We start from the raw sequence: 27180 nt of genomic DNA on the forward strand, positions 1-27180 counted from the left end.
AAGTGCTGAGATCATAGGCATGTTGTACCATGCACTTCCCAGTCTGTATATAAAGTCTGTATGGACTCCTTCCCTTACTCCTGCCATTTTACAATCACGTATGAAATTTTTCAATCATTCCTATTAGTTAACATTGGATTCAAGCCTGGCTATGACAGTCTAAACCTAATTATATTGATGCTCTTCCCTAACACTGGCATTTTCTTTCTAATTGACTTATTTCTCCATTCTATTTTGTTGGTCATGTTTTTCAAATCACTGAATTAATTTGCCTCTGATTATCACTTTGGCTACATACCAAAGAATGCTGCCGGATTCTTTGTAATTCTATGGATTATTTGATTCAGTATTCAAAGACTGTAGGCTATTTTTTCTGTTACAATACAGCATTATTAAAGACTGCATTATGCTTTGTTATTCTTTCTGTTTATTTTAGCGCCTGAGTTCACCTTTGTTGGACCAAAAAGTGATGGTCTAATTATACAAATCATTGCTTGAAATTATAAGTACACAACCAATTAAATCTTAATAAAAGACAATCAAATACACTTTTGGGCAATGCATAGAATTTCAATGTTTATAAACTTATGCAAAAGGGATGGGAATGGAACTGAGATCAAGTACTTACTACTATGTGTCTGTCTGTGTCTCTATCTCCCCTATTTACCTCACAATGCCAGCAACAGGGCACCTGGCTGCCGGACTCTGACAGTGTAGACCTCACAGCATTACAGGGCAGTGCTAACACAAACAAGCTTTACAAGGTCTTTGTTGCTGCAGCCGGTGATGTGGGGTGGTACTCACTGGAAGACAAGGCTGTAGTATCCTACTCCTTACTGTATGACTCCACCTTCACCTTACCAATTTAACCCTCAGAATGGTTCCATAAATAAACTGTCTTTAGACTTACTTTACTGATGACAAAACTAAGACTCAAGCAAGAGTAAGCAGAACTATTTAACTATTCAATTTAAAGTGACGAGCACAGCAGAGCAAGAACACACAGGAAACGGACCAGCTTGACTGGATTTAAATCACAATTCTGACACTGCAATCGATGTGATTCTGGGCCAATTATACTGTTGGAACTTCTGATTTCCTTATCTACGAGTCAGACAGGGTTAGCATCAAGATTAAATATGCACATTTACCCGAAGGTCTAGAACAGAGACAAAGCCAAACTGTCTTCACACCCAGTTTCCCATCACTGTGAATAGAACCCTAAAGTTCCATAACCATTGGAAGATGATCTCAAAAGGAAGACCTCTCAGCTGAAGAGGGCTGTAGCAACCCCAGTCTGTTAGGCTTTGGCTTGAGGTTGCTGACACTAGACATTCCATGTAGGATGGGGGCTGGAAGTGATTTTTTTTTAATTATTAAGATTTTTATGTAAACAAATGCCATGAGAAGGGCTGTCCTGCACAGGGACAGGACGCACATATGCTGAGTGTTTGCAGGGAAGGTGGAGATCATGCAACAGGAAATGGCGAACAGCTCAGATGAGTTTTGGCTAATTTATTTACTTCCACTATGAGAGGCGAGCAAAGGAATAAGGCCCTTTAAAGTTTCCCACATCGAGGTAGGGAGATTGTTCGCATGCAGGTTTAGAACTTCAGAGTCAATCATAATCTTTTCAGTACTCTGCTGCCAGTTGAATTTTGGAACAGTCTGAATTTTACAAGCCACATAACGCTCAACAATGGTCGATGGTTTGTGCTTTGTTAACTAAGGGCTAGGGTTAGGTAGTGGCAACTATTTCAGATGCTTTTGATGGGGAGAGAAATGGTTTATAATTTGAATTTTAAGATGTTCTCAGCATTACTTTTTAAAAATATCTCCCAAATGAGAACAAAGGTCATGAAACCATTCTGCAATTAGCACTGACTGGTACAAGGTCTCACAACCAGTGGGAGGAACTGCTAATTTACAGTAACTTCCAACTTTATTCTGCTGGCAATACTGATGTTTACTGGGAAAGTACTGGGATCCTTGGTGGCTTTCTCCTATGTGTGCACTTTTCTGTATATTTTCTAATAGTTTTCACTGAAACTGAACACAGGATCAAGATTTCGGTCCGTTTTCTCTGTATAAAGACAGCTTTCACTCTGACACTGCTAATGGCGCTGTTCTCTGGGGCTGGCCTGATGCCCTGGCAATGTGCATATATAGCCCCACGCACTCGCGTATTTAAGATGCAACATTTTCTATTCAGGCTCTTTGTTCCCTGGGGATACAGCAGCATACGTATCTTCACACTGTTTCAAAATCACTAAAACACAGTCACCAGAGAGCAGGCAGGTAGTGAAGTATACAGCGTTACAGGCGTAGCTGCTTTGGAAGAGAAGTAGTTTCAAACATAGGAATGTTCACCATGATCATCAAGCCAAAGCCAGAGCAGGGAGCAGTCTGTCCTAAGCTCACTCCAGTGTCCTGGTTTGCCTTTCCCTAGGTTGTTCCTCCCACCCCCAAATCAGGTGGAGGTTCCTTTTCCCTCCTACACTCTACCTTTCTGCCATACTGCTGTTTTCTAGAATCTGAGAATTCCCTGCCCAATGGCCCTGAGTTCCTTCCTGGGCCTATGAAATCTCTTCAAGACAAATGTAAGCTTGTGGGGGGGGGCAGCCAATTCATTTGCAAGGTGCAGGAAAATCCTGACCACCAGCCTGAGGTGTTCACAAGTGAGTGGACTAGAAGAGAAGTGTGTAAGGGTAGAGGTCAGCTGCATCTGGGTCTCTATTTTCTGGCATGGATGTTGGAAGAGACAGAAAGTTAAATGTAAGCCACATGTCCTAGGTGATCAAGATATATCTGTTAAAAGTAGATGGATTGAGCTGACTTTATAGTTGGCTCACAAACTCTCAAATATTTAGGCATGTGAAACCCCTGGTCCTGTATGACACTTTATAAAAATAAAATAAAGAAAAACTATCTATAAAAGAGAAAGAACCCTACTCCTGACCTGACTGGCTCCCACTGAAACCAAGTACAATATCCAATAGCAACCTTAACAACCTTAACTTTTTACAAGAGAGAAGGACTGGAGATGGTTAATAGCTGTCTTAGTCAGGGATTTGTTGCTGTAAAGAGACACCATGCCTACAACTCTTACAAGGGAAAACTTTACCTGGGGATGGTTATAGGTCAGAGCCTTAGTCCATCATCATCAGGGTAGAAAGCATGGTGAGGGCAGGCAGACAAGGTGCTGGAGAGGCACTGAGAGTTCCATATCTGGCTCCACAGGCAGAGGCAGAGCCATTGATCTTGGTTTGAGCATTCGAAACCTCAAAACCCACTTAAATGGCACACTCTCTCCAAAGAAGCCACACATCCTAATCCTTTCAAATAACGCCTCTCCCTATGAGCCTGTGGGGGCCATTTTCATTCAAACCACGACACCAGCAATAATGACGCAGAGAGACAATGAGATCGAGCAGGAATGGGAACATGGTCTCTTCAAGGCAAATGTGAGTTAGATTTGTAGAGCTTTCGCTAGCTTCATTTTTGGCCCATATTCTTGTTGAGAACATCTTTCCTGACATTTTTAGCACTGTATTTTATTAAAACAATGGCATGAAGAAAAGGAGAAAAGAGTAGTTTCCCGAAGGAAAGAACTTTCCCACTCTAAATCTGGTATACATCTGTAATCATGGCAGGAGGAGTGCCATGAACTGGAGGCCACAAAGCAAGTTCCTGTTACAAAACTGGAGAAATAAACAACACAAAGACCTTTCCCACATTGAACAAGGGCAGTTTACCTTATTAGCGGAACCAGCAACCACCACCTTCTCTACAACAGAGAACCACAGTACAACCAAATCAGCTTCCCAGGGTCACTTGGGGTAGGCCCAGGATCAAAGAAGCCAGTAGGTGGCACTGTCATGCCTAATCTATGTCCAGGAACCCGGCACAGCTTCATCTTTCTCCAAGCAGTCACAGGTCAAAAGTTCTCTAAACAACCTAGGGACAGGCACGCTGCAGACGTCTCTGGGGTCTACAATAACTAGTTCAGAGGTTGAGGTGTTTTAAGTAATCTTGAATTTCTATTTTTATTCCTTTCCCCATTCCAGATTTTCAGGTATAAGCATGTAAACAAAAACCTAACACCGTGGAGAGGGGCTCTAAAATATTTTAGAAGGTACAATTGGTCTGGGCACTTTACTTTCCTGAGTAAGGAATCTCATCTATGAGCCATGAGAGCCAACAGGAAGTCCTTTCTTTATTCTTTTGCATTTCCCTCAGTGATTATTTTTCAACACTTTCTGTGGATTCTCTCTATGCGCATAGAGGAGGGGATGGAGAGGTTGTAGCTAGTAGCCAGCAGAGGAGACTGAACACAGCAAGCAGGCTGATGGGGGAGATCCTGAGGGGAGGTGGTGACTACCCCTGGACTCGTGCTGTAAACAAAATTAAGCCCTTCTCCTGGCTGGAATAAATAGACAATACTACCATATGCAAAGAGAAGAGGAGCAGAATGCAAGCCTGGAGAAAGGCGGGAGACAATGGAAGAGCTTTCAAAAAGTCAATCCTAGGAATCTGGCAGATGGTGGTCCCTAAAAACAGTTTCTTCCACGACTTCTCCAGGGTGTCACATTCATGATGTCCTTTCAGGTTGTCTAAACTTATGCTAATACAGGAAAGCAGACTTAGGGCTGAAACCAAACTACAAAATCTCAAAATAAAAAATTTTATTTAGGTCTGGTGTATTTGTGTGTGGGGATACAAAGGAGGCGAAAGGTATAATTTGTTGTTTTCTAATACATTTGACCTTCCAATTGCAAGACTGCTTCAATTAATGCTGCATTTAGCTTGCATATTCTAAATATCTAAGAAAAAAGAAAGGACAGGGAAGCAGGATGACCAAGAGACATCCATGAAAACCCAAGAAAGAAGCCTTGGAACAAAATGATGAAATCTTATATAGTAGGCATCTGGCTTACATGAGAAAGAGCATGTGCACACATTTATGTTTGGGTGCTGTATGCTATGGATACAAGGTTAATATTGTAATTCCTACTTAGAAAACCATTAAAGCAGTTTATATGATAGCAAATTTAAGCGGGTGTTATGAGCTTGGTTACTGCAGTGTGGCTGGAGCACTCTGTGATTTAACCTTAACACTTGCCATTTCTACCTTGTGACTTTCCACTCCCGTTGGGCTTCGTGGTGAAAAGTGACACTAATACATCTCTTGCAAGGTTTGGAGTAGTAGTAAATGAGAATCTACAACACCCAGCAAAGTGACAGGATCTGACTTCAATTAAAATGTCACTGAGTGATAGCAAGCTTTGTTACAAATAACAACATAGCTTTGACAAGATTCCATAATTTCTCAGTTACTGCTATACACAGGTGTTTTTCCCTGCAAAAACTTCAACTTGTGATACAATTCCTTTTAAAAATAGGCTTTAAAGAAAGTCTACCGGTCCAGCGGCATATGTTCAGAGTACCCATAACTGCCCTAGAATTCTGTGCACTGACACGGTTGTCTTTGGTTGATTTTAGCTTCCATGCTTATGTGCACGGCTGTCCTTCCTCCAAAGGGGACCCTTTCACTTCATGATTACAACGTCTGCCAGCTGAATTCCTACCAATCTTTTGCTTTTTAGTTTCTTCCCTCCCCTTCATTCTGAATAGATTAACTTTGATGAGTCCAGGAAATATTCTTCTCCAGATGGTGTTATTATTAGATAGGTTGTTTTCCATATTTTATGTTCAAACTGGACAATTAAAGAGTCACTTTGTTTCTATTTTTAGATTTTTGAATTAGGATTTCATTACCATAACCTAGTTTGACCTCAAACTCACAATTCATTGCCTCAGGTTTGAAATGCCACATTAAAAGTATATGACACCATGCCTAGGTCATATTTTCTAATTTTACTTTTAAAATGTTGGCTATAGAGGTGGTTTAGAGCTAATAATATCTGGGTATGGTTATGATTAAAAAGAAGTCAAATATCTTAATTTCAAATACATAATATAAAATGCTTGTCATGAAGAATCATTTTACAAAGCAACCCAAATTGTTTAAATTCCGTGAATATGTTAATAAAGTGTGTATTTAAGATGTAACACACACACACACACACACACCCCACACACAGACTACCAGACAGATTCTAAACAGCAAAAACATTTTTTCAAAAAGGCTATTTTTCTGCTCAATTTGCCTTGTCAGAGTTGCATGGAATACTTTTTGGTTTTGAAATTTTAATTTATCAGGTTTCACAGGTGTGCGACAGGTGTAAAGCATCTGTCTTATGTAGACTCCTAAAATCTCATCACTGTCAGAAAACCAATGGGTACACTTAAAATACTTACATAAACATGAAAATTTCATGAATTCTGACTGAAAATAAATTCTGCTTTCTATCATGTAGGAAAGAACAAAAATAAAAATTAATCAACTAAACAACAAAACAAAAAGGGAAAAAAAAGGAAGTCTACAATTGCTAATGTTACAAATGACACAGTAGGGCTCAATCTAGTAGCAGACCACCATTCTAGAAGAGACTTAAGGGGGCTGCGTGGCAGCTTCTGTCTGGCGGACTAATTTGTGGTGGTCCTTACTGAAGCAACCGACAGTACCACATTGAGGGTGAATATTAATGTGCTCAAAAATAGGTTCTGTCTATTTGCTGTGTTTGTTGAAAAACATGTTGATCTCTTACCTGCTCAAATAATGCAACATTAGTTTTAAGATTTATTTACAGAGCTACTATGAGTGAAAAGACACACTGATTTGTTTTTTCTTGTTGTTTTAAAAGGCTTTCCTTTTTCTCAGACCAAGGTAGCAGTCTGAATCCTCTCCGCTGCCCCAAGGAAAGCAGTAATAGAGACAAAGCAAATGTGCTCCAGTTGCCCTAGTGACTCTGAAGCGCCTGCCTTCCACCCCTCGCAGCCCAGAGCAGTAATGAGCACAGCATCAGCCATGGAGTCAGTAGACAACCCACACTTTCCTAGCCATGCGGCTTTGGGAGATTATTCAACAGCTCTGGGTCTGACTTCAGAACCGGCACAATGAACACAGCGTTTGTGGGGGATGGAGTCACTTGAAATCTTTGGCTCCTGCATGGCCCCAGCCCTCTTCACTGTGGAATGTGACAGTGTTTACCTGATATTTCTGCTACCTGAACCTCAGATTTCCCAAGAAAATTTCTCACTGGCCATGATTCCTGTCTCAGTTAGGTCTTCTATTGTTGTAAAGAGGCACCGTGACTATGGCAATTCTTATAAAGAAGAACATTTAATTGAGGCTAGCTTAGAGTTTCAGAGGTTTAGTCCATTATCCTCAGGGTGGGGCATGGCAGCATGCAGGCGGACATGGTGCTGGAGAAGGAGTTGAGAGTTCTACATCTTGGTTCACAGGCAACAGTAAGTGAATTGTGTGCCACACTGAACATAGTTTGAGCATAGGAAATCTCAAAGCTTACCCCCAATGACACACTTCCTCCAACTAGGCCACACTTCCGAATAGTGTGGGGGCCATTTCCTTTCAGACCATCACAGTCCCCATCTCAGTTGTTCAATGTCACTTTTCACTGGGTCTCTGGGGATTGACACCAGGTTTCCAAATTCTCTAACTTCTTAGAATATTTTATTTCTTATCTCAATATTATTTCCTTGGGAAAAGCTTTCATGGTCTTCCCAGGCAAGAGTAACTGCCCCTTTCTTCAAGCACCCCCTAATTTCCTAGACTCTTTATTGATAGCACCAAGAATGTATAGCTATACAGTTACAGACACTTAATAAATATGCATCTCCTATTGCAATATAATCTCCCTGAAGACATCCCTTTTGTTTACTGTCATAGTCAAATCATAATAGAGTTGTTAAGTAAATGAGTCAACTAATTTCAGAAGGAAGTAGTCTAGTTTTCAACACAGGGAAACATGGCTCATCCCAAATTCAGTTCCTTTGACTTGAAAGTTCCATGATATCTTCAGGCATCAACTTTTCACTTATACAAATTCTATGGAGAACTGTGCGATCACTATTGTGTAGGCTTTAGAACGAAAAGTGAAAGTCCAGACTAAAGAGAATAGGCTCGAATAGCAGTCTGTGAGGATTGGGTCTCACTAAGAAACTGATATTTAAACCATGCAGTGGGAATTAGAATGGGCAATGAGAGGTGGTGTGAGGGCTCCTGGAAGAAAACCACTTATGTAGTGGTCTAATGATGGAAAGGCACAAAAGGCTAGCATGGTTATAAGAGGGGCAAGGGAAGTGAGAGGCTGAGGCCGATGGAGAGCCAGGCCCAGGGTTCAGATGCCTCTTGTACAAGGGGAGAATTTTCTTTCTTAACTAACAGAAGAGTGATCTACTGAGGAGCTTTATGTAGGGGATATCACAATTAGCTTTGTGTCTGCATAAGACAATACTGACTACACTATGAGCGATTTGAGATTGGGAAGGCTTGGTGAGTGGCTGGAGATGGGTCAAGACAGGCATGCAAAGATGATGCTCAAGACAGTGTCTTATGCAGCAGAGGCTAGCCTTGAATCTGTTACACAGATCTGGCTTGGCTTGATCCTCTGTTCTTTCTGCCTCTACTTCACAAGCTCTGGGGTTACAGGCATGCATACTCTGCCGTGTCCAGCAGCAGTTTGTATGAAGTAATTAAGGGGAGAGAGAGGGTAAGTTTAGGATGCCATCTGAGGAGTCCATGGGGTGGCGGTGTGTGGTGTGGAGGCTTCTTGACTATCCATCTTCTTTCCACAGATGAAAATCATTTTCAATAAGATAGTAGGATTAAGGCCAAAAGTGCGTGTTAGCTAAAAGGCTTCTAAAGTATAGTGCTATGGGAGGTTGAATAGAGAAAATTAGCCTTGGTTTTCTTTGTGGACTGAATGGTGTATAATCAAGAAAAAAGGATTTTCTTACAGACTGGGTAAGGGTACAGTGAGCAAACAGACTAGGATGTGCATTTAGAGCTCTGGTTTTACAGCTGCTAATTTATGTCTTATTGTTATACCTATATTTTATTAATGTATTTTTGCATTATGCTATAATTTATCTTATTCATTTACAGCCTATTCATGTAGTTAAGTATTTCTATTACAATGATTATGTGGCAGTGCTGATAGTGTATCTCACTTGAATTTTGTAGAGCTAATATTGGCTGCAGGCTCGTGTGAGGAGGTAGCTAAACCTTCGCAGTGTGATGAGCTCATGACTTTGTTCTTTAGACATGAAGGGAAGCAAAGACCATGCAGAATAAACCACATGGTGACAATAAGAATCTGTTTGCATTATCCCGTTCACTCTGGTAAAGATCTAGAACACAAGAGATGTCTGGCAAAGTGTTCAATACACTAGTGAGCAGATCCATTTCAGAGTCTAGAGCCCTAAGGCAAGAAATGTTTTACTCCAACTCGGCATCTTGTAAGAGGATTATCTAGACAGCTAAAGGCCAAACTGAAGAAAAGTCCAGATTGTCTGGCCTATTATTTAAAAACAACAGCAGTTCTTGCTCCATCTCACACATATCATTTAAACGCATTTAAACACAATCATACAACAATGTATATATCAGAAAACTGCAAAGGATTCTCTAAAAAATGGAAAAGATTAATATTACAAATGATGTTAGAAATAACTGACATTCAGGGCTGGAGAGATGGCTAGGCCATTAAGGGCACAGGCTGCTCCTCCAGAAGACCTGGGTTCCATTCCAGCCCCCACACGACAGTTGACAGCTATCTATAACTCCAGTCTCAGGGGACCTACCCTCTCTTTTGGCTTTTTGGGCACCAGGCACACATGTGGTACAGAGACATCCTTACAAGCAAAGCACTCACACACATACAAAATATTTAAGAAGGACTGTTTGATGTGCATTTTACTAATATTAGAATTCTTGTGGTTTACAGTGGAATTTACAAAGGTGCTTAAAGTATTTTTAATGATTGATTTCTTTTTATTTTATGTTTATTAGACAGCAATTTAGCAGCATTTATCTACAACAACTCCCCCCACCTCCTCTGTGTGTGTCTGTGTGTTCATGTGAGTTTATGTAGGCCAGCTCAAGAGCTGTCTACCTTAATTTTTCCAAGCAAGGTTTCTCACTGACCTAGAGCTCACAGGTCAGCTAGACTGGCTTGCTAGTGAGCCTCCGAAGACTCTGTTTTCCTGTGTCCCAGCTCTGTGATGACAGATGCACACAATCGTGCCTGGTTTTCACATGCGTGCTAGGGATCTAAGCTCAGGTCCTCAGTCGTGCACAACAAACATTAACCGCTAGGTGATTTCCCCTTATTTTCTTATCTTGAAAAAAAAAAAAAACAAAAAACCCTCAAAACTTAACCATACATGCATAGATCAAAAATAAATATCTGTACTGCTTTGGGTATTTTGTGATTTTATGTCTGACCTGGTGTATTTTACTAATGTATAAAGTACCCCAATTCAATATAATAAAGTGAGCATGAGCTGAATTATTTCAGCATTTGTACCTATTGTTCATTATATTAACTAATTCTCATTTGTATTATTGTAAGAATTAACACTTTCTGACACTAGGTATGGATAAGTCATTTTTATTATTACCTAGACATTCTAGAAATAAAATTTACCCCATAATGTTAGTGACAGAAGCATGGACTTGAAAATCAAACTATTTTTTAGCAAAATGTCTCCATGGTTTACTAGTTACCATTGGATATCCCTGTACCCATGTCCTCTGCATTAGCCTCAGATGTACACTGGTAAAGTAGGGAAAGGGGGAACTTAATCTCAACAGTTTGTAATAAATTGTGAAGTGTTTTATTATATACACAAAGGGTGTAAAGCCATGCTTGCAGCACGGTAAAAGGTGTCAGTCAGCATTGCCATCATCAGAGCCCTTCTGAAGCAAAACCATTCATTTCCTTCTTGAAAACTAGGGGAGAGCCCACAAAATAAACATTTAACTCTTTGTTTTGTTTTCCTTGGTCCTTAGCTTTATCATTGGTATCGGTCTTTCTTGTCTCCTACTCAACAGCTTTTCTTTCAAAACTTTTTAAAGTCTTATGTTCTTCAAAGTTTTATTTATTCATTTATTTTAATATGGGTACATATAATGCAGCAAAGCATTCTGCTGAGAGAATCTTCAACTTTAGAATTCTGTGATTAAAAACACATAGTCAGTCCATTGTGGGGCTGATGTGCTGCTTTAGTCAATCATTTACATTCATAATTTGAAATGTAATTAAAAATCAAACGGTAACACATAGTCCTTGAAGCCTCTCTTACCTCGCCCATCACTGCTATTGGTGTCTCTCCTGTTGCTTGAGCCACACGATGCTCTACCAAGTAGAACATGTACTCATCATAGAGTAGCCGGATCAGGTGAAAGGAGCCAAAGCTAGCAGCACTGCGTAAGGTTAAGTCTCGAATTACCATTGAGCTGTCCAAGAGAAAGGGCAGAGATGAAGCCAGAATTAGTGACAAAGGTTAGAGTTAGTACTCTTAAAAGCTGTTATGTCAGAAGACTACACGAAAGCACAGGCGTTAGAGTATAAAACGTGCAATAGAACAATTTCCTTGTTGAAAGAAGTTGGCCCAACTCATTTCAGTGGTGGGAAAGAGGTCATTCTCAGTAAGGCTTGACCATGATCTTCATTAGAGCCAGGCGGTCTTCATTAGAAAAGACCTTTCATCATTATAGGAATGTCTGCGCTTCCCCTTGTACTCACAAATGATCACAACTGAACAGAAACAACTGTAGAAAGGCTGGAGACTCGTCCCCGCTATAAGGAAAATCAACTCAAAGTGAACATCTTATTGGTGATGACAGATATTCTGTCATCTCTAAACGACAGTGAGTTTACTTTGTGCCAGATTTCGTACAAAGATACGAAGCAAAGCTCCTTGAAGCAGACATTCTAAATGGAGGTGACTACGTGGGATTCCAGCATGTTCTGTTGGAAGGTAAACTTACTGATTCCAGTTTCTAGGTGAATTTCATTTAAATTAAGGCTATTTTTCCTCATTACAGAAATGAATCATATATGAATTAAGAAATGAGTAAATTTAAAAAGCATGAATATTAAATGCATATATTATACAAATATGAGCCATATTGAAAGAATAATAACAATAAACTCTCTTATATTAAAAATAAAAATAAGTTCATCTAAAACTGTGGCTTTCCTAAAGTTGTATCAACTAATAAGCTTCTTTTATACTTCAACTATAGATGCAAATCTGTGACTCACAGTGAGAATAATGTATGTATGTATTTATGCGTGTGTATTTTATACCAGTTTTTACTCAGATGCCTTTTTCTACAGCTTTTTGGCCTATAAATACTAAAACTGTCATTATATTCTCAGGAGGAAGAGGCAAAATGTCACAAATGAAAGCCTTATTTTTGTAACGACTAATTATAAAATTCTAGGCAATGAAAGAATAGTAAGTAGGCTTTGCTTTTGTTTTCTGTTTCATTTTTCAACCTTTTAAAAACAGAGATTTAAATACATCAGATTCCATACATCCACGGTGGCCAGTGACAATCATGAGGTGACAGCTGAGGACAGACGCTCTGGGTTCTGATGCTGGCTCCATGCTATTTGATTCCTAACCTAAAATACACAATTTTCCTGGGGTTGTTTTCTCTAGGGAAAACGAAAGCAGTATTTTTTTTAAGCTAACTTCCACAGTTATTCCAAGGGGAAAATGAACTAAAGAATATAAAAACAACGTACGAAGAATAGAATACAACAAATATCATTATTATGTTTATAACATAACAGAAAATGCTATTTCAATTTGAAGAATGAAAATCAGCAGGGCAGTGGTGGTGCATGCCTTTAATCCTAGCATTCAGAGGAACTACAAGAGCTAGTTCCAGGACAGCTAGGGCTGCTACACAGGGAAACCCTGTCTTGAAAAAAAGAAAGAATGAAGATCATTATATGGAAAAGACTTTTTTAAATTATTGTACAAACAGAAGGAAAGGTAAAACTTGGATGTCTAGTTGGTCCATTTATAGTATGCCTTAAAACAAACAAACATACAGAAAACCAAACCAGGGCCTCATTCTCTAGTCCAGGCTGGTCCACATCTCATTATGTAGCTTAGACTGAATCTCCAGCCATCTTCCTGCCTCAGTCTCCTACATGTGGAGTTATAGGTGACCTTTTAATCTTGCCTAAAAACACACAACGATTTTATGGCTTAAAAGGTAGTCTGAGAGTCAGCTGATACAATACATAGTAGTTCCCTAGATATACAGTTTTGATTTTCTTGGTTTCAGCCACTGCAGTCTAATAATGTGAAATTAAAATTCCAGAAACAATCAACAAGTTTCAAATTGCATGTCCTTTTGCATAGAGTGATGAAATTTACTCTCTGGTTCCTGACCTCTGGGACACAGCTCATCTTTTTGCAAGTCCAAGCTCTAAGAAGTTCCCAGAGTGGACTACAGTGATGCTGGGGAACCAATAGACCAAATTCCTGCAAAATGGCTCCTTTAGTAAGAAGGTGGAGGTTGTTGACTTTGGGGGGGAAAATACTGAATTCTGAGACGAGGCTAATGATAAGAGTGTATCTTCTATCTGTTCAATTGAGATGAACAAAAAGAAATCCATTCTAGGTTTTCTGTCATACATCAAACTGCAAAAGTTACAGACACAACTTGCGGTAAGCACTGACATTAAAGTGTACAAGGCATTAATTCATAGGTTGAGTAATGTTGGTGGTTTCAGGCATCCACTGAGATGCTGGAATATAGGCTTTATGGATAATGTGGGTAAGTGTTCCAGCATAAATGAGCATTCAGAACATGGGAATGGCTATGTCAAGGATGCGGATACCTCAGGCTCAGGGGAGTGAATTGCAAGGCACTGTCTCCAACTCAGGGGAAACAGCAAGACCTTACTGAGTCAGGCTCAGGGAAACGGCAAGGCTTTCCTGTAATCTGAGTACAGATGTTGGCTAACTATTGACTTTAAGAAAAAAAAGTATGTTCAAAGAGTACTAAGCACAGTTTCCTCATCCTAGATAACTTCATGTTCATGTCCCCTGAGACCGATCTTCCCCAGAGACCCTTTTCTCCATATATATATATACACACACACACATATATATGTATGTATATATATATTTCATATTTCAATTACTTGTGTCTCTCTTTCTTAATCTCCCATTGTTCTTGTAAGGTGTCCAGGAACAGGCCATGAAGGTCAGGGCATCTAACATATGAGGGATCTTAACAAAACTGGTCATCACTACAGTACTATAGATACTAGAAATAAAAGTATATTCATTACAATAAAAAGTTTCAGATAATGGTTTCTTTCTGTCAATGAAAAACCTTAAAGTTTATAACTCTAATGTATAAATGAATTATTGCAAAGTAAGAATGGCTTGATTTATGTGCCAAATCCCTAAAATTCAATGATACATCATCATCCACTTGTAAAATAATTTACAATTTACAAGACTGTGATACAGTATTTCTTTTTTCTAAGGAAAATTTCAAGGCAGAGAATTTCCTACATATACACGCACAACAAAAACACAAAACAATGTAACATAATAGTTAAACATCAAATACCACTGAACTCAAAGTCAGTAATTTTTAAAAGTGACCCAAGGGTGGAGTAGTCACTTATAACTCCATCCACCCTGTTGACCAAAGAAAGCTGCTATCTAAAATACAGTCCGGGAATGATAAGTGGTTAGCAAAGATACAAATATAAAACTAATCTTATTCAAAAGGAAACATGTTCAAGCTGAAGAGAACACCTGTTACCTATTGCACAATGAGATTGTATTATAGCCTGTAGGGGGTTGAGAAAGCAAGTCTACTGTCTCTACAAGTGTTGAAGGAATGGGGCCGCATTTATCTAAATGCCAGCTCACTGAACAGTGTAATTCTAATTGAAGAAATTCAGAGAATGAGCAAAGTTAGTTTAATTGCATCAACCTCTTCCCCAGCACATCTACCAGGAAGGATCGAATGACCTTCCCTGTAGTTAGCAGGAACACTCCGCTGCTATATTCACAAAGCACAGAAGAAAAGAAACAGTCCACATAATTTTTTCATTTCTTGGTTTTCCAAAATCAACATCAGCCATTCAAAGCTAGTTTAAGGTAGCAGACGGCTCTAGATGGAGCAGGGTCAGTCTGCAGCAACGAATCAACTGCTGTGAGACTGCCAGTTTGTTTCTATACGTCTGGACAGGTAAGTGCAAACACAAGTTTAGAAATTACTAGATTAAATATCTGATTTTTAAACATGAAGGGACTGTATATATGGCTGTCAAATTTATAATATTCTTTGCAAATTTACAATTTACATTCACAATGCTAAAAACATAAGCGCTCTTCTTCTGCTTCTCTGATGATTTATGCATCAGTTTTCATTACTCACCATGCTCTTGTGCCTCAGCAAACGGCAGTTCCGATATTGCTCTGCCTACCAGCAGGAGGTATGCATCTGCTTAAATGTCTCTTTCCTCTGTGGCCCTGAACTGTAAGCCTTCAAATCTTTTTGAAATGAAAATAATAACCATAATCGTGTCTAATAATAACAAGCCAATTATTCCCAACTCAGGGAGGACAGAGGGCAGGCAAGTGATGATCTACTGGGTTTGTGTATCTGCAGAGAACATGAAATACAAGCGAGTAATTTTCTTTCTTTTCAGGATTCCTGCAATAGATCTCTGTGGTGACAAAGGCTCCAGGGGTTTATTTCTAAAATGATTTCAACTAAATGCAGGGGAAAAAAACCTCACAGGGAGAAGTGAGAGCAAGCCTGCCGCTACAACACAACACAACAGGAGGGGGCTGAGCATCTTCCTTTCACTGCTAGGTTGGACACTCTGCTCTGGTCATGTGAGGCTTGGAAAGAGTCAGATAGTATAAGTGATGTTTGAGCCACTCATCATGGGCACACAAATCACTTATATAATTTTCTGTGAAAATTCAGATGAATAAAATATTGACTCTCAAGCAATCAAGGAAACCTACTTTTGCTTTTAATCCCAGCATTCAGGAGGCAGAGCCAGGTTGACCACTGTGAGCTCAAGGCCAACTTGGTCTTCTCTATAGTGAGTTCCAGGAAATCCAGTGCTATTTAGACAGATCCTGTCTCAAAAATGCTAAAAATCAAAACCAACACCAAAAAAGAAAATATATTTCCAAATTCGAGCCTTGAATTATATGACAGATGGACTCCTATTTCATGAGACAAGTTAGATAATTTAAAATTTTGACTTTGGCATTTGATCCTGTAGTTAAAATACAAGTGTTTTCTTCTTTATTCAGGGTGATCCCCCTGACTTGGCCTGAAACATGTTTTTCTTGAGAGGTATAACTTGTTCCTGACATAGATTCCATACCGGAAATCGACCTGACCATTCCATCCTATTCAAATATTGCACAAGTCCTGACTGATACAGCTCATACGTGCTCTTTTCAGATCCTGTTGTAGATTTGGTGCCAACAGCTCATTCCAAACTTGCCATTATGTAACATATAATTAGTAAGCCCTTTCTATTTAGAGGTGCTTCTATGTCTACAAAAACATGTATTCCCTTCCATATTAAGTATTTTAGTCTAAAAGACATGTTACTACCATGCCATACAATACCAGCCATGCAATATAAATACTAGAAAGTGACTGATCCCAATTATCCTCCCAACTACTAACTACCTCCTAACTACCAAGAGAATGAGTTAGTGGGTCTCAGAAGTAACCAAGGGTTAAAAAGAACATATAAATTCTGCTCTCTGAAATATAGCTCTGATACATTTTGCTCTCTGAAAGTTAACAGAATTAAGAAATTAACTATGTAGTTCTGAGTGTGAACTGGAATTACCCAGAGGATTTCAAAGCTCAGATTGCTAGGCTTTCCTCTGTGGATTCAGACTCAAGTAGGCTTGGGAAGTGGCCTAATGATGCTTTTATAATGTATCTAAGTGGATGTGAGGCCATAGTCTAGTGACTACAGTTTGAGGGCCAATGGAAAGGGAACAAACAAATAGTAGTCATAACCCCACAAGAAGGCACCTCAATAAGGTAGAAGCAGAGGGAGGACAAGACACCTTTTCTGATTGTTTCTGAAAACATCACCTAGAGCAGTGGTTCTCACCCTTCCTGATGCTGCGACCCTTTAATTCAGTTCCTCAAGCTGTGGTGACCCCCAACTGTAAAATTATTTTCATTGTTATTTCATAACTGCAATTTTGCTACCGTGTTGCAAATGCCTGTGTTTTCTGATGGTATTAGGTGACCCCTGTGAAAATGTCTTTTAACCCCCAAAGGGGTGGTGGCCCACAAGTTAGGTACTGCTGTTCTAGATGGACTCTCAGAGATTACTATCTGAAAATTTCTTGGCTTTGAGCGCAAGAGGGTCTACTTTCCCAACAAAAAGTTCATTTTCATAATTTTCCTGCTTAATCTCTGTGCAGCACAGTCATAGAGTCGGATATCCCACCAAGTCTAAGTTTCTTTTTTCTGTGAACAGTGTGCACACACACATTTGCAGGACAGGAAGAAAATGCAGTGAGCTTGGGATGCTACCTGTAGAAAGACCATTTGAGCAGAAACTGCCTGGCGGCCTTTGGGAAGCTGGGTCTTCCTTCATAGGGCTTCAGTGCCTGCATCATCACATTGTCCAGCCATGCCGCCCACTGCTCCAGTGTGCTCTGCTGCTGAAGCGTCATCTTGAAGTCTGTTTCCAGTCTCTGAACCATGTTGTCGTCACACTGGCACACCCAGGAAGCCTGCTCCTGGGACAGGTCACAGACAGAAAGGAAAGTTCAACTAGCAGCGTCTCACTGAGTGTCAGCACAGAGCACATGCAGGGTGTCGCACAGAGAGCCTTAGTGGGGACATGAACCAATCATACGCATGGACAATGCTTAGGCACACAATGCCTTTGTCATCTTCAGGGCTTAGCCTTTCTCCTTGATTATTATGTGAAGCAGTATTTAGCTGTGATTTGGTTTTCTACTTGGGCTCGGCCTTGTGAGGGACGAGCATGGTTACAGATGTCAGAACCAGCAGCAGGCATTGTCCTGTTTTCACACTGCTTCAAAGTTTTCCCCACCTCACCACATAAAATCTTAAAACCATTTTAGAAGACTTAGAGTAAGTCAGAGGAATAAATGGATTCAATTGGCCAAAAGTGGTCCCTAAAGATTAAAACAAAAACAAACACTGACTGGTACTAGGAAGAAGCATATGCTGTGTGAGTTTATAGATCGGGAGCAGAAATCTCCAGGGCTATCAAGGCAAACCAACTAATGCAAATTAATTCACAGAACGGGAAACAACAACAACAACAAAACCTCTTTTGAGAAAATGTAGACGTGCTACCTGCCAAGAAACCTGATTACTGTAATTTCCCTTCTGCTTCTGGTTGGGAAGTTTCATGTTTTGTAACAACAATGAAAATAGGTACTTTAAAGTTACTTTTCAGTGACGGTGTAAGTTTTATGATGTTTCTAGTGCTGTGCTGTATTTTAAGATTAAAAGAAAAAGATCTCTCAGGAAAACACTGCTTATTTGAAAACACTGCTTGACAATCAAAAGGCATACATTTTTGCTCAGGCCCTAATTTGTCAAACTAAGTTCAAACAGTTAATTAGTTCAGTGAGGGCTTCAGTTTCCTAAGCACAAAATTCAACAAATGAGAATTATTACGAGTTTTTAAGTATGATTCATTATGAGTTTCATTATGAGTTTCTTTGAAGGAGTGTCTGTAAAGTTCCAATACAAAGACATAGAATACAATGATATTTTCATGAAAACACTGTCTGTAGCCTTAATTCTATGCTATCTCAAAGGTAAAGCTGATTCAAATTGAAAACTTCAAATCAATATACCTCTAATCCCACCCTTCCAGCTCTAGCTGACCCTACATTTTACCCATTTAAGGCTCACTTAATCTTAGGGGCAATTCAAATGCAAACCATACCCACATCACTCTCTCTAATCTCTAGGGAATCCTAGCTTCTTCCTCATCTCAGCTGATAATAGCCTATCACCTTCTATCTTCATTTCCATATGCGATCTCTTAAACAGTACTTAGAAATAGTTTAAATAGACTAAACTACAACTTAAACAAAAAAAGACAAGAAAAGAATGTGAGGACAGAAGTCCAAGATAGCCACAATACATGGATACACATGTCCTTCAAGTTTTTCACACATATATGCCATGTTATCTGTACATACATATTTGCATGTTTACATTTTCATTAATCATTTATTCATGCTGATTTGTCTTGTCATTTGTGCTTATACTAATATAAAATAAGTATATAAATATAATAAATACTATATATTCTACTCAATGTTCTGCTTAACAATGATAATTCGTCTACCCTTCCAGATAGATGAATATGGAGCTGTACTTATTGCTCACTAATAAGCTTCTTTCATTGCATAAATATGTTATCATATGTATAATCATTTTCATACAGCTAGACATTTGTTCTAAATTTTTACTAGTATAAAGTTTGAATTAGCTATGCTGTTAACTACATTTTGCTCACATTTTCACTTATTTCTGTATAATAGATTTACATAATAATACTGGTTAAAATATTTTAATAGTTTCAAATGGTTCCCAGGAATTTTGTATCAACTTAAGAGTCCCTGAGAACCAAGATAAATTAAACATTACAATAGTTACCAGGAGAGGATTTTGGTGCCCCCCCATCTAAGCTTTTATTTATTTTTTTACTTTTGACCCTGTCTTTGGATACAGTACAGCAATGTTAAATATCAGACTGTGTGGACCAACAGAGGTCTAGAACCTTTGTTGTGCAAATGAGTCTGTGCTCCCTGTGAAGGAGTTTGTTCTTGTTTGCACTGGTTCTAGAAAGAGGATCTTATCGATACACACAGAAGAATTTCACTTCTTAACAAAAATTCGAACTCATTATGTGAAAATTACTTTTGGCAAGATAAGATAACTAGAAACCCAATTTGAGAAATAAGAGCACAGCTCCATAAGCCACTCTTCACACCCGTTTATGATATACATCAGCCTACAGAGTTCACCTAACTAAGGCTGACTCCATAAACAGTCCCATTGTCAAGAAGAAAGCAGAAAACAAATATTCAATAAGGTACATAATAAGGAACTTCAAAATCAGACTGTATCTTCAATAAAGAAACCCAAGCACCTGGGTGTGGTGGCACACACCTTTAATCCCACTATTCGGGAGGCAGAGACAATGGATCTCTGAGGTCAAAGACAGCCTGGTCTACAGAGAGTGTTCCAGGACAATTAGGGCAAAGCAGAGAAACCTTGCTGTGTAAAACAAAGAAAAAGACAAACAAACAAGAAGAAAGGAAGGGAGGAAGGAAAAGGAGGAATGAAAGGAGAGGGAGGGAGGAAGGGAGGGAGGAAGGAAGGAAAAAAGGAAGGAAGAAAGGAAAGAAGGAAGGAAGGAAGGAAGGAAGGAAGGAAGGAAAAAAGGAAGGAAGAAAGGAAGAAGAAAGGAAGGAAGAGAAAGAAAGAAATTAAGGAAGGAAGGAAGGAAGAAACTAACTCAAGTAATCAATGATCAGGTGATCAGATAAGACCATCCAAATCTAATTCTTACGTAGAGAAAACAGATCCATTTACACAGAGCATTTAGAAACAATACCACCGTAAGATTATCAGTTAAATGAGAAAGAAAGCCCATTAAGCTGCAATATAAACACATGTCTTGAAATGCAAAAATATTTGTTTACACAAAGATGAAATAGTGAAAAGAGATTTATGGATATACTGACAGAAACAACCAAGGTCTTGGCATACTCTAACAATAATACTTGGAACTTATTTCAGCCCAAAGTTTCTTTATTGCAAGAGTTTTATCCTTTTTTTGTCAGTCTCACTAAGATTCATTTTAGAAGAGGCAGAAACAAGTTCCAAATGACAGGAAAAGGTCATGAAGCAGGAATGGGTAGCAGGGAACACTAGAGAAGCCTATCAGAGCTCGGAAGAGAAAGGTGCAGGAAAGGTAAAAGCTGCGCTAGTTTGTACAGAGAAGTAAAGGACAGGGTGAACTGAATGGCTCACAACTGTATTTATGATCTTCTGAGGAGAGGAAAGGCGTTTTGGAGGGCAGATGCTTAATTATACAGTTTCCAGGACTAATGACGATCATGATGGACACACGACACAAAACCGACCGCTGACAACGTAGGAAGACAAACAGTGTCAGGGTTGCTGTGTAAAGATGAGTAACAGATGTACAGCTCACATTCGCCATGTCCGCAAGAGAGATGTTTCTACCCAGAGAGTGGGCTCATTTGTAGACAGATTCAGATCAATACAAATATAATGAAGCCAGGATTGAGAAGACATAAATACATGTTAAAACAAGAAAAATTAACACTTTTTTCAGATATTAATTGAAATAGATCATTCTTTACAAAAATTTCTGTTGCTGAGTTGAAATTATCAAGGAAACTGAAGTTGTCTTACTATTCTAACTTCAAGATTGTTTCCCCTCAACTTTTCTTAGGGTACTTTTCAAAATGAAGATCTGAAAAAATATTAGAGTGCAGACCTGAAGGTGATTTGATTGCTTAGTAATTTTGTTAAATGAGTTATTGTAATCCTATTGACATACACAGACCATTTTATAAATCCAAGAGTTTGTTATTGTAAAGGTTATACGATTGCATGTGTGTACACACAACTATGTCTGTTTGAATACAGACTGTTGGTAGGTAGATGGATGGATACATGGAAAGAGACTGAAAAATTAGCTACCAGAAACATGAGTCTAGTTCTTGAAAGTCACAATGAACACAGTTAATTTATTCTACTATAAATGAGCCAAGCTCTTTTATATTATTTTAAATAATAAAGCATGTTATGAAGGTTAAATTTCTTATAAATAATGATTTTAACAGACACACTGTAACAAATTACCTACTTAAAATATTCTTCTTTACAAAAGGAAGTCCTGTATCCTGTATCCATTGTACTTGTTATCTCTCATTCTCTGCACTATCCCAGCTCTACCCAGTAGAAATATACTCTGTCTCTAATGGCTATCTAGGTCATTTCATGTAAATGGAAATATGTAACAACTTCCCTTCACTTCACACGTTTCCAAAGCTCAGTCAAGGCTTCAGAAGTTCCTTCCACTGCTCAGCAATGGTTCAGTGTATCATTAAAGCTTATCTTCAGTTTTCAGGTAAGGACCCCTAAGTTGTCTAATTTTAACAATGATGCTATGAACACTGAAGTACAGATCGAGGATCTCTAACCCGAAAATTCAAAATCTGGAATACATAGTGCTAAATGCTCAAAATTTTTATATTTTGAAACATTTTAGAGTACAGACTTTAGGGATACTCATGTGGTAAAGTCTAGTAAATATTAAAAAATCTCAAAAATACCCAAACATTCCAGCCCAAGGACTCTTAGACAAGGATTGGTCAACTTGTGTGGCCATGTTTCCCTTTCTCCTGGATGTGTGCCAAGCAGTGGGCTGCTCAGTCACATGCTGAGTTTATATTTATCTTTTGGGGAGATGCCAGCCTGTCCCAGTGGTTGTGGCACTTTCCATTCCCATCATCAGCTCAGGAAGTGTTAGTTTCTCCAGTTCTCCAGAGACCAAAGCTGGTATTTTCTGTCTTCAATTATATCCATTTTAGTGTGCATGCAATGATATTTCCTTGTGGTTTTAACTCCTGTTCCCATGGTGATCGATGCTGAGACTCCTTTCATGTGTTTATTGAGTACTTGTCTATTTGCCATTTTAAAATCAGGTGGTTTTTGATTAATGGGTTGCAGAGTGGTTCTTTACAGCTTCTGTATATAGGGCATTTACAAGACATGAGCTTGTGACTTTCTTTGCAGTACCGTTTTGTTTTATTTTTTTTTTTGTAGTCTCTTGTTAACTCCAAAAGTTTTCAATTTTAACTGTTGAATTATGCATTTTTTACTTTGTTGCTTATACTTCAGGGTGTTATCATTTTTACATAGTAACAACTAACTTTGTTACTTTAGTATTATAAATAAAATACTTGTTAGACTTTAATAATGAACCTATATTAGTCATTTCTAAGTGTAACGCACAGAGCAACAAGGGTTAGGAGAGATATATGTATATATATATTTTATTTGATCCAAGGTATCCAGACTTACTTCAGTTAATTCTTTAAGTGAAAGAATTTTCTCAGGTATCTGCAATGTACATTGCAATAGAGGTGCTTAGCTCTTCAAGGTGGGTTACTGTAATAAAAGAAGTACCTGCTTGAAAGGGCACAGATCACTATTTAAACAACTTAAGGTAGTTGGTGCAGCTGGGAAAATGAAATACAGAGCAGTTAATAGTTGTTCAAATTCTCACAGACAAAGAATGTCTAATTTTTGGCATAACTTGAGTGACTGGTATTTGTTATCCTTTAAACTCCATTGCAAACATGGATGCATTCTGTTACCTACTAGTTCATAAGCCTTTGCTGACTTTATCCATAAGATGAAGGGTTCAGTTTAGTCTGATGGGGGTAAAACCCCATCTCTGAGGAGATTGTCAACACTGATTCTATTGTTGCATGCATCAGATGGTCCTCGTTTAGAATAACTGACACCATTCTTTAAAAGACAGAATTTACAAGGAGGTAGAGTACCTGGACATTGGCAAAGTCAACGCGATTGAGGTCGCTGAGCATCTGGTTGATCTGAGAAGTGTTCTGAAGCACGGCACGGGCTGCCTGGGCCAGGTGATTGAGCGATGTGTATCTTCGCAGAGTCTGGGCAAAGGCACTTACAGCGGCAACCTACAGCAACCCAAGCAAGGCAAGCTTCCCTTAGAAACATTTAAATTCATTTGGTAATAGTTGACTTATAAATTATATAGGGTTACTCTGTGTAACAGTTTTAGCTGTTCTGGAACTAGCTCTTTTAGACCAGGCTGGCCTTGAACTCACAGAGATCCAACTGCCTTTGCCTCCAGGGTGATGGGATTAAAGGCACGCACTACCACTGCCTAGCACATTATGATTCTTAAACAAAGCAATATTTGGTTTTGAGTATACTGATATCAACACTTACAACAAGCTCCCACATATTTGGCATCTGAGTGTAGCAATCTGTAGGGATAGCCCAGCCCATTGGGGGCGTGTTCGCCTCGGGCTAATGTTTATGTATAAATCTGGCAGGCATGAGCCCTGCTGCTCTCTTTTTTGTATCTCCTGCTCATCACTGGATCCCTGGTGTTGTAAGCTATCCCTTCATTAAAATTTGCTGTTTCATATTAAGCTAGCCTGGTTAATATGCCCCTTATGTCTAAATAAGACAGAACTAAACCAAACACAACTATATACAATAGTAACATGATATAGATATGAATAATTTGCATTTGTATAGATTTTGCTTTATTTATAGAGATTTAAGGTCAATTTTGTTATATGTATAAATGTTTCTGATGTAACTTTTACTTGATAACTGTTTTGTTATATGTAATTTTACTATGTTAAAGTTAAAGCCTTTCTTATTTTGTTTTCACAGAGGATGAGACCCTGTTCATTTCTTCAATTCCGATTTGGTATGATGGACCACGTCCTCCTGAAGGGTTGCTGTGAACATCTTCAGAAAATTGCTTTGCTCAACTGCCAACTGAGATGAAACTAGCACACAGGTTATACCAAGAAAGACCTAATTAACGACGCCCCCATTCAGCAGGAAGCAGTTTGGAGAGAAAAAACTGCGCCCATGTTCCCAAATATGGTTTATAAACGTTTTTTTACATTTAAAGGGGGAAATGATATAGATATGAATAATTTGCATTAGTATAGATTTTGCTTTATTTATAGAGATTTAAGGTCAATTTTGTTATATGTATAAATGTTTCTGATGTAACTTTTACTTGATAACTGTTTTGTTATATGTAATTTTACTATGTTAAAGTTAAAGCCTTTCTTTTTTGTTTAAACAGAAAAAGGGGAAGTGATGGGGGAGTGTCATATATCAATCTGTTGATTTCCTTGGTTAAGCAATAAAGAAACTGCTAGGCCCATTGGATAGGCCCACCCTTAGGTGGGTGGAGCAAACAGAACAGAATGCCGGGAGGAAGAGGAAGTGAGGTCAGACTCCACAGCTCCGCTCTCCGGAGCAGACGCAGGAGAGATGCCATGCTACCTGCTCCAGGGAAGACGCACACCATGCCCCAGCTCCGACCCAGGATGGACTTAGGCTAGAATCTTCCCGGTAAGCGCACCTAGGGGCGCTACATAGATTATTAGAAATGGGCCAGAGCAGTGTTTAAAAGAATACAGTGTCCATGTAATTATTTGGGGCATAAGCTAGCCGAGCCGAGCCGGCGGCTGGGGTGTTGGGGGACGCAGTCCCGCCGCCGCTCCCTATTACTACAGTAACAAATAATAAATATAACAAACAATATTGAGCAAGAAACATATAACAAAAGTTTTGCTAAGAATTTTATCTCAAGGAGCCTAAATAATGTAGAGAGTAACTACAATTATCTAATCTTTTAACTCCGTCAAAGATCTGAGAAGGGAGTTAATATTACTTAACAAACGAGAGATATCCAAAATGTGCAACAAATGTCAGAGACAACTGACTACCTGGGCAATCACCCAAAGTCTCGTTTGCAATGTTGAGTCAACCAACTTTGCCTAAGGCCTAACATAACTGACATACCATTACTAAAGGTAAGTAACTTTCTTAGAACTATCCTACCCTGTCTTGGCAAGATAAGACAATCCTGTTTTATCCACTTATGGATACTGTGTATCTTTGTCAGTAGTTGAGGTTTGTGCTTTTCTTAACCCAAAGGCCAGTTTTGCCAAGAAGACAAGCTCCCAATGGAGTGTCTTTGGTGCTCAACGTTCTCTTGGGAGTAGAGTGGTGTCGCCAGGAGTGATTGTGTCTCGTTGGCATAGAATTCTAGGTTAGATTAAAGGCCATTTTCTACAGCTCTTTGCCTTGGAAGTGAATTACTAAATCACAATAAAAAATTACATTGTCTACAAAAGTAGAAAAATGTTTGCTTTCACCACCTCTCAACCCTTTTTAGGACAACTAGAAACTAGACAAGTAAGGACATTCCTTTCTATTTGGAAAAGTAAATTGTACAGAACTATTATTGTTAATCGAACAAAAACCACTTTCAGAGCAGCGCCATCCCGACTCACTGTTATAACTTTTAGTTTACAAGTTGGCAGACTGGATGGTGAAACAAAGTTCAAAGTTTCTATGACCAGATACATTTATCAGATCAGCAAGTAGAAGAACCTATTTTTTTTTTACTTAAAGTTCTTCAAGTGAAAAAAAATTCATTTACCCTTCAAAAATCACCTTTTCCTTTATGTCCATCATCCTTTCTGGCCAGAAAGGCTGTGTGTGTGTGTGGGGGGGGGGGGGGGTGACAGGAGCGCCTCCTTTGTCCTCCAGCTTCCAGCTGGATTTAATCACGGATGGAGCATTGTTAGGAGATGGAAGCAGAAGACAACAGTGGTCAGAGTATTCACTCCTCCCAGACTATATTCTTCCTTTTCCAAGGCTACCACTGAGGAAACTTAGAAGGAGGATTCCTGATGCTATGGCACTCACCCTTTATCTATTTCAGACCTAGATTGAACGATGAGTTCTCACTATTGTAACTGCAGGATGCTTAATCCTTGGTTTTCTTAACTCTGCTTGTATGTTTAGAAAGAAATTCAGCTTTCCCACACATTTTTTCCTTAAACCTTGTGTTTCTTTTCATTTTTTCCCCACTACTCTAATGAAATGAACTTAGGACTTTTGTATACTGATCAAGGACTCTACCCTGAGCTCTGTCCCTCTAGCAGGGGAACATTTTGTTTTTCAATGAGATACTGAATTGAGTTAGCCTATGTTTGAAGATATGAAAGATAATAAAAAAAACTCTAAATATCTAGTTTTCATAGAAATGTTAGATACACAGTAAATATGACCCCAGTGTCAAAACATGCCAAAGGTCTTAACATATTTATAGGAACATATCATATTATACTGAGTTTTTTGGGTACATAAGAAGCATATACTGAAGAATCAGTTGGTTGAGTAGAATAATTTATTGACGTTGCAAAGGTGGCTCATTTAAAAGTGATCTGTATTAGGACAGCCTGAAATATTTGAGCAAACTCATATACCCTTGAAGAGAAAGTGTTTTTCCACTTTTGTGGTTTAGATTCGCTGAGTACATATCACATGCCAGGCACCAGGCTAAGTATCTCATATGT

At 38.9% G+C, this 27180-nt stretch overlaps 1 protein-coding gene across 7 annotated transcripts in view; it reads right to left on the bottom strand.

Annotated features, from left to right (window-relative positions):
• Positions 1-27180, bottom strand: part of Rfx3 (regulatory factor X3) — a 248446-nt gene that overhangs the window by 14889 nt on the left and 206377 nt on the right. For all 7 annotated transcript variants that reach the window (XM_075973779.1, XM_075973777.1, XM_075973775.1 and 4 more), the window contains 3 exons: positions 23584-23733; positions 17513-17721; positions 11233-11386 (listed from right to left, as the gene is read on the bottom strand). In XM_075973779.1, the coding sequence (XP_075829894.1) occupies positions 11233-11386; positions 17513-17721; positions 23584-23733 (513 nt within the window). The remainder of the gene's footprint in view (positions 1-11232; positions 11387-17512; positions 17722-23583; positions 23734-27180) is intronic.

This window comes from Microtus pennsylvanicus, chromosome 5 (genome assembly GCF_037038515.1).
Source record: "Microtus pennsylvanicus isolate mMicPen1 chromosome 5, mMicPen1.hap1, whole genome shotgun sequence".
Taxonomy (NCBI): Eukaryota; Metazoa; Chordata; class Mammalia; order Rodentia; family Cricetidae; genus Microtus; species Microtus pennsylvanicus.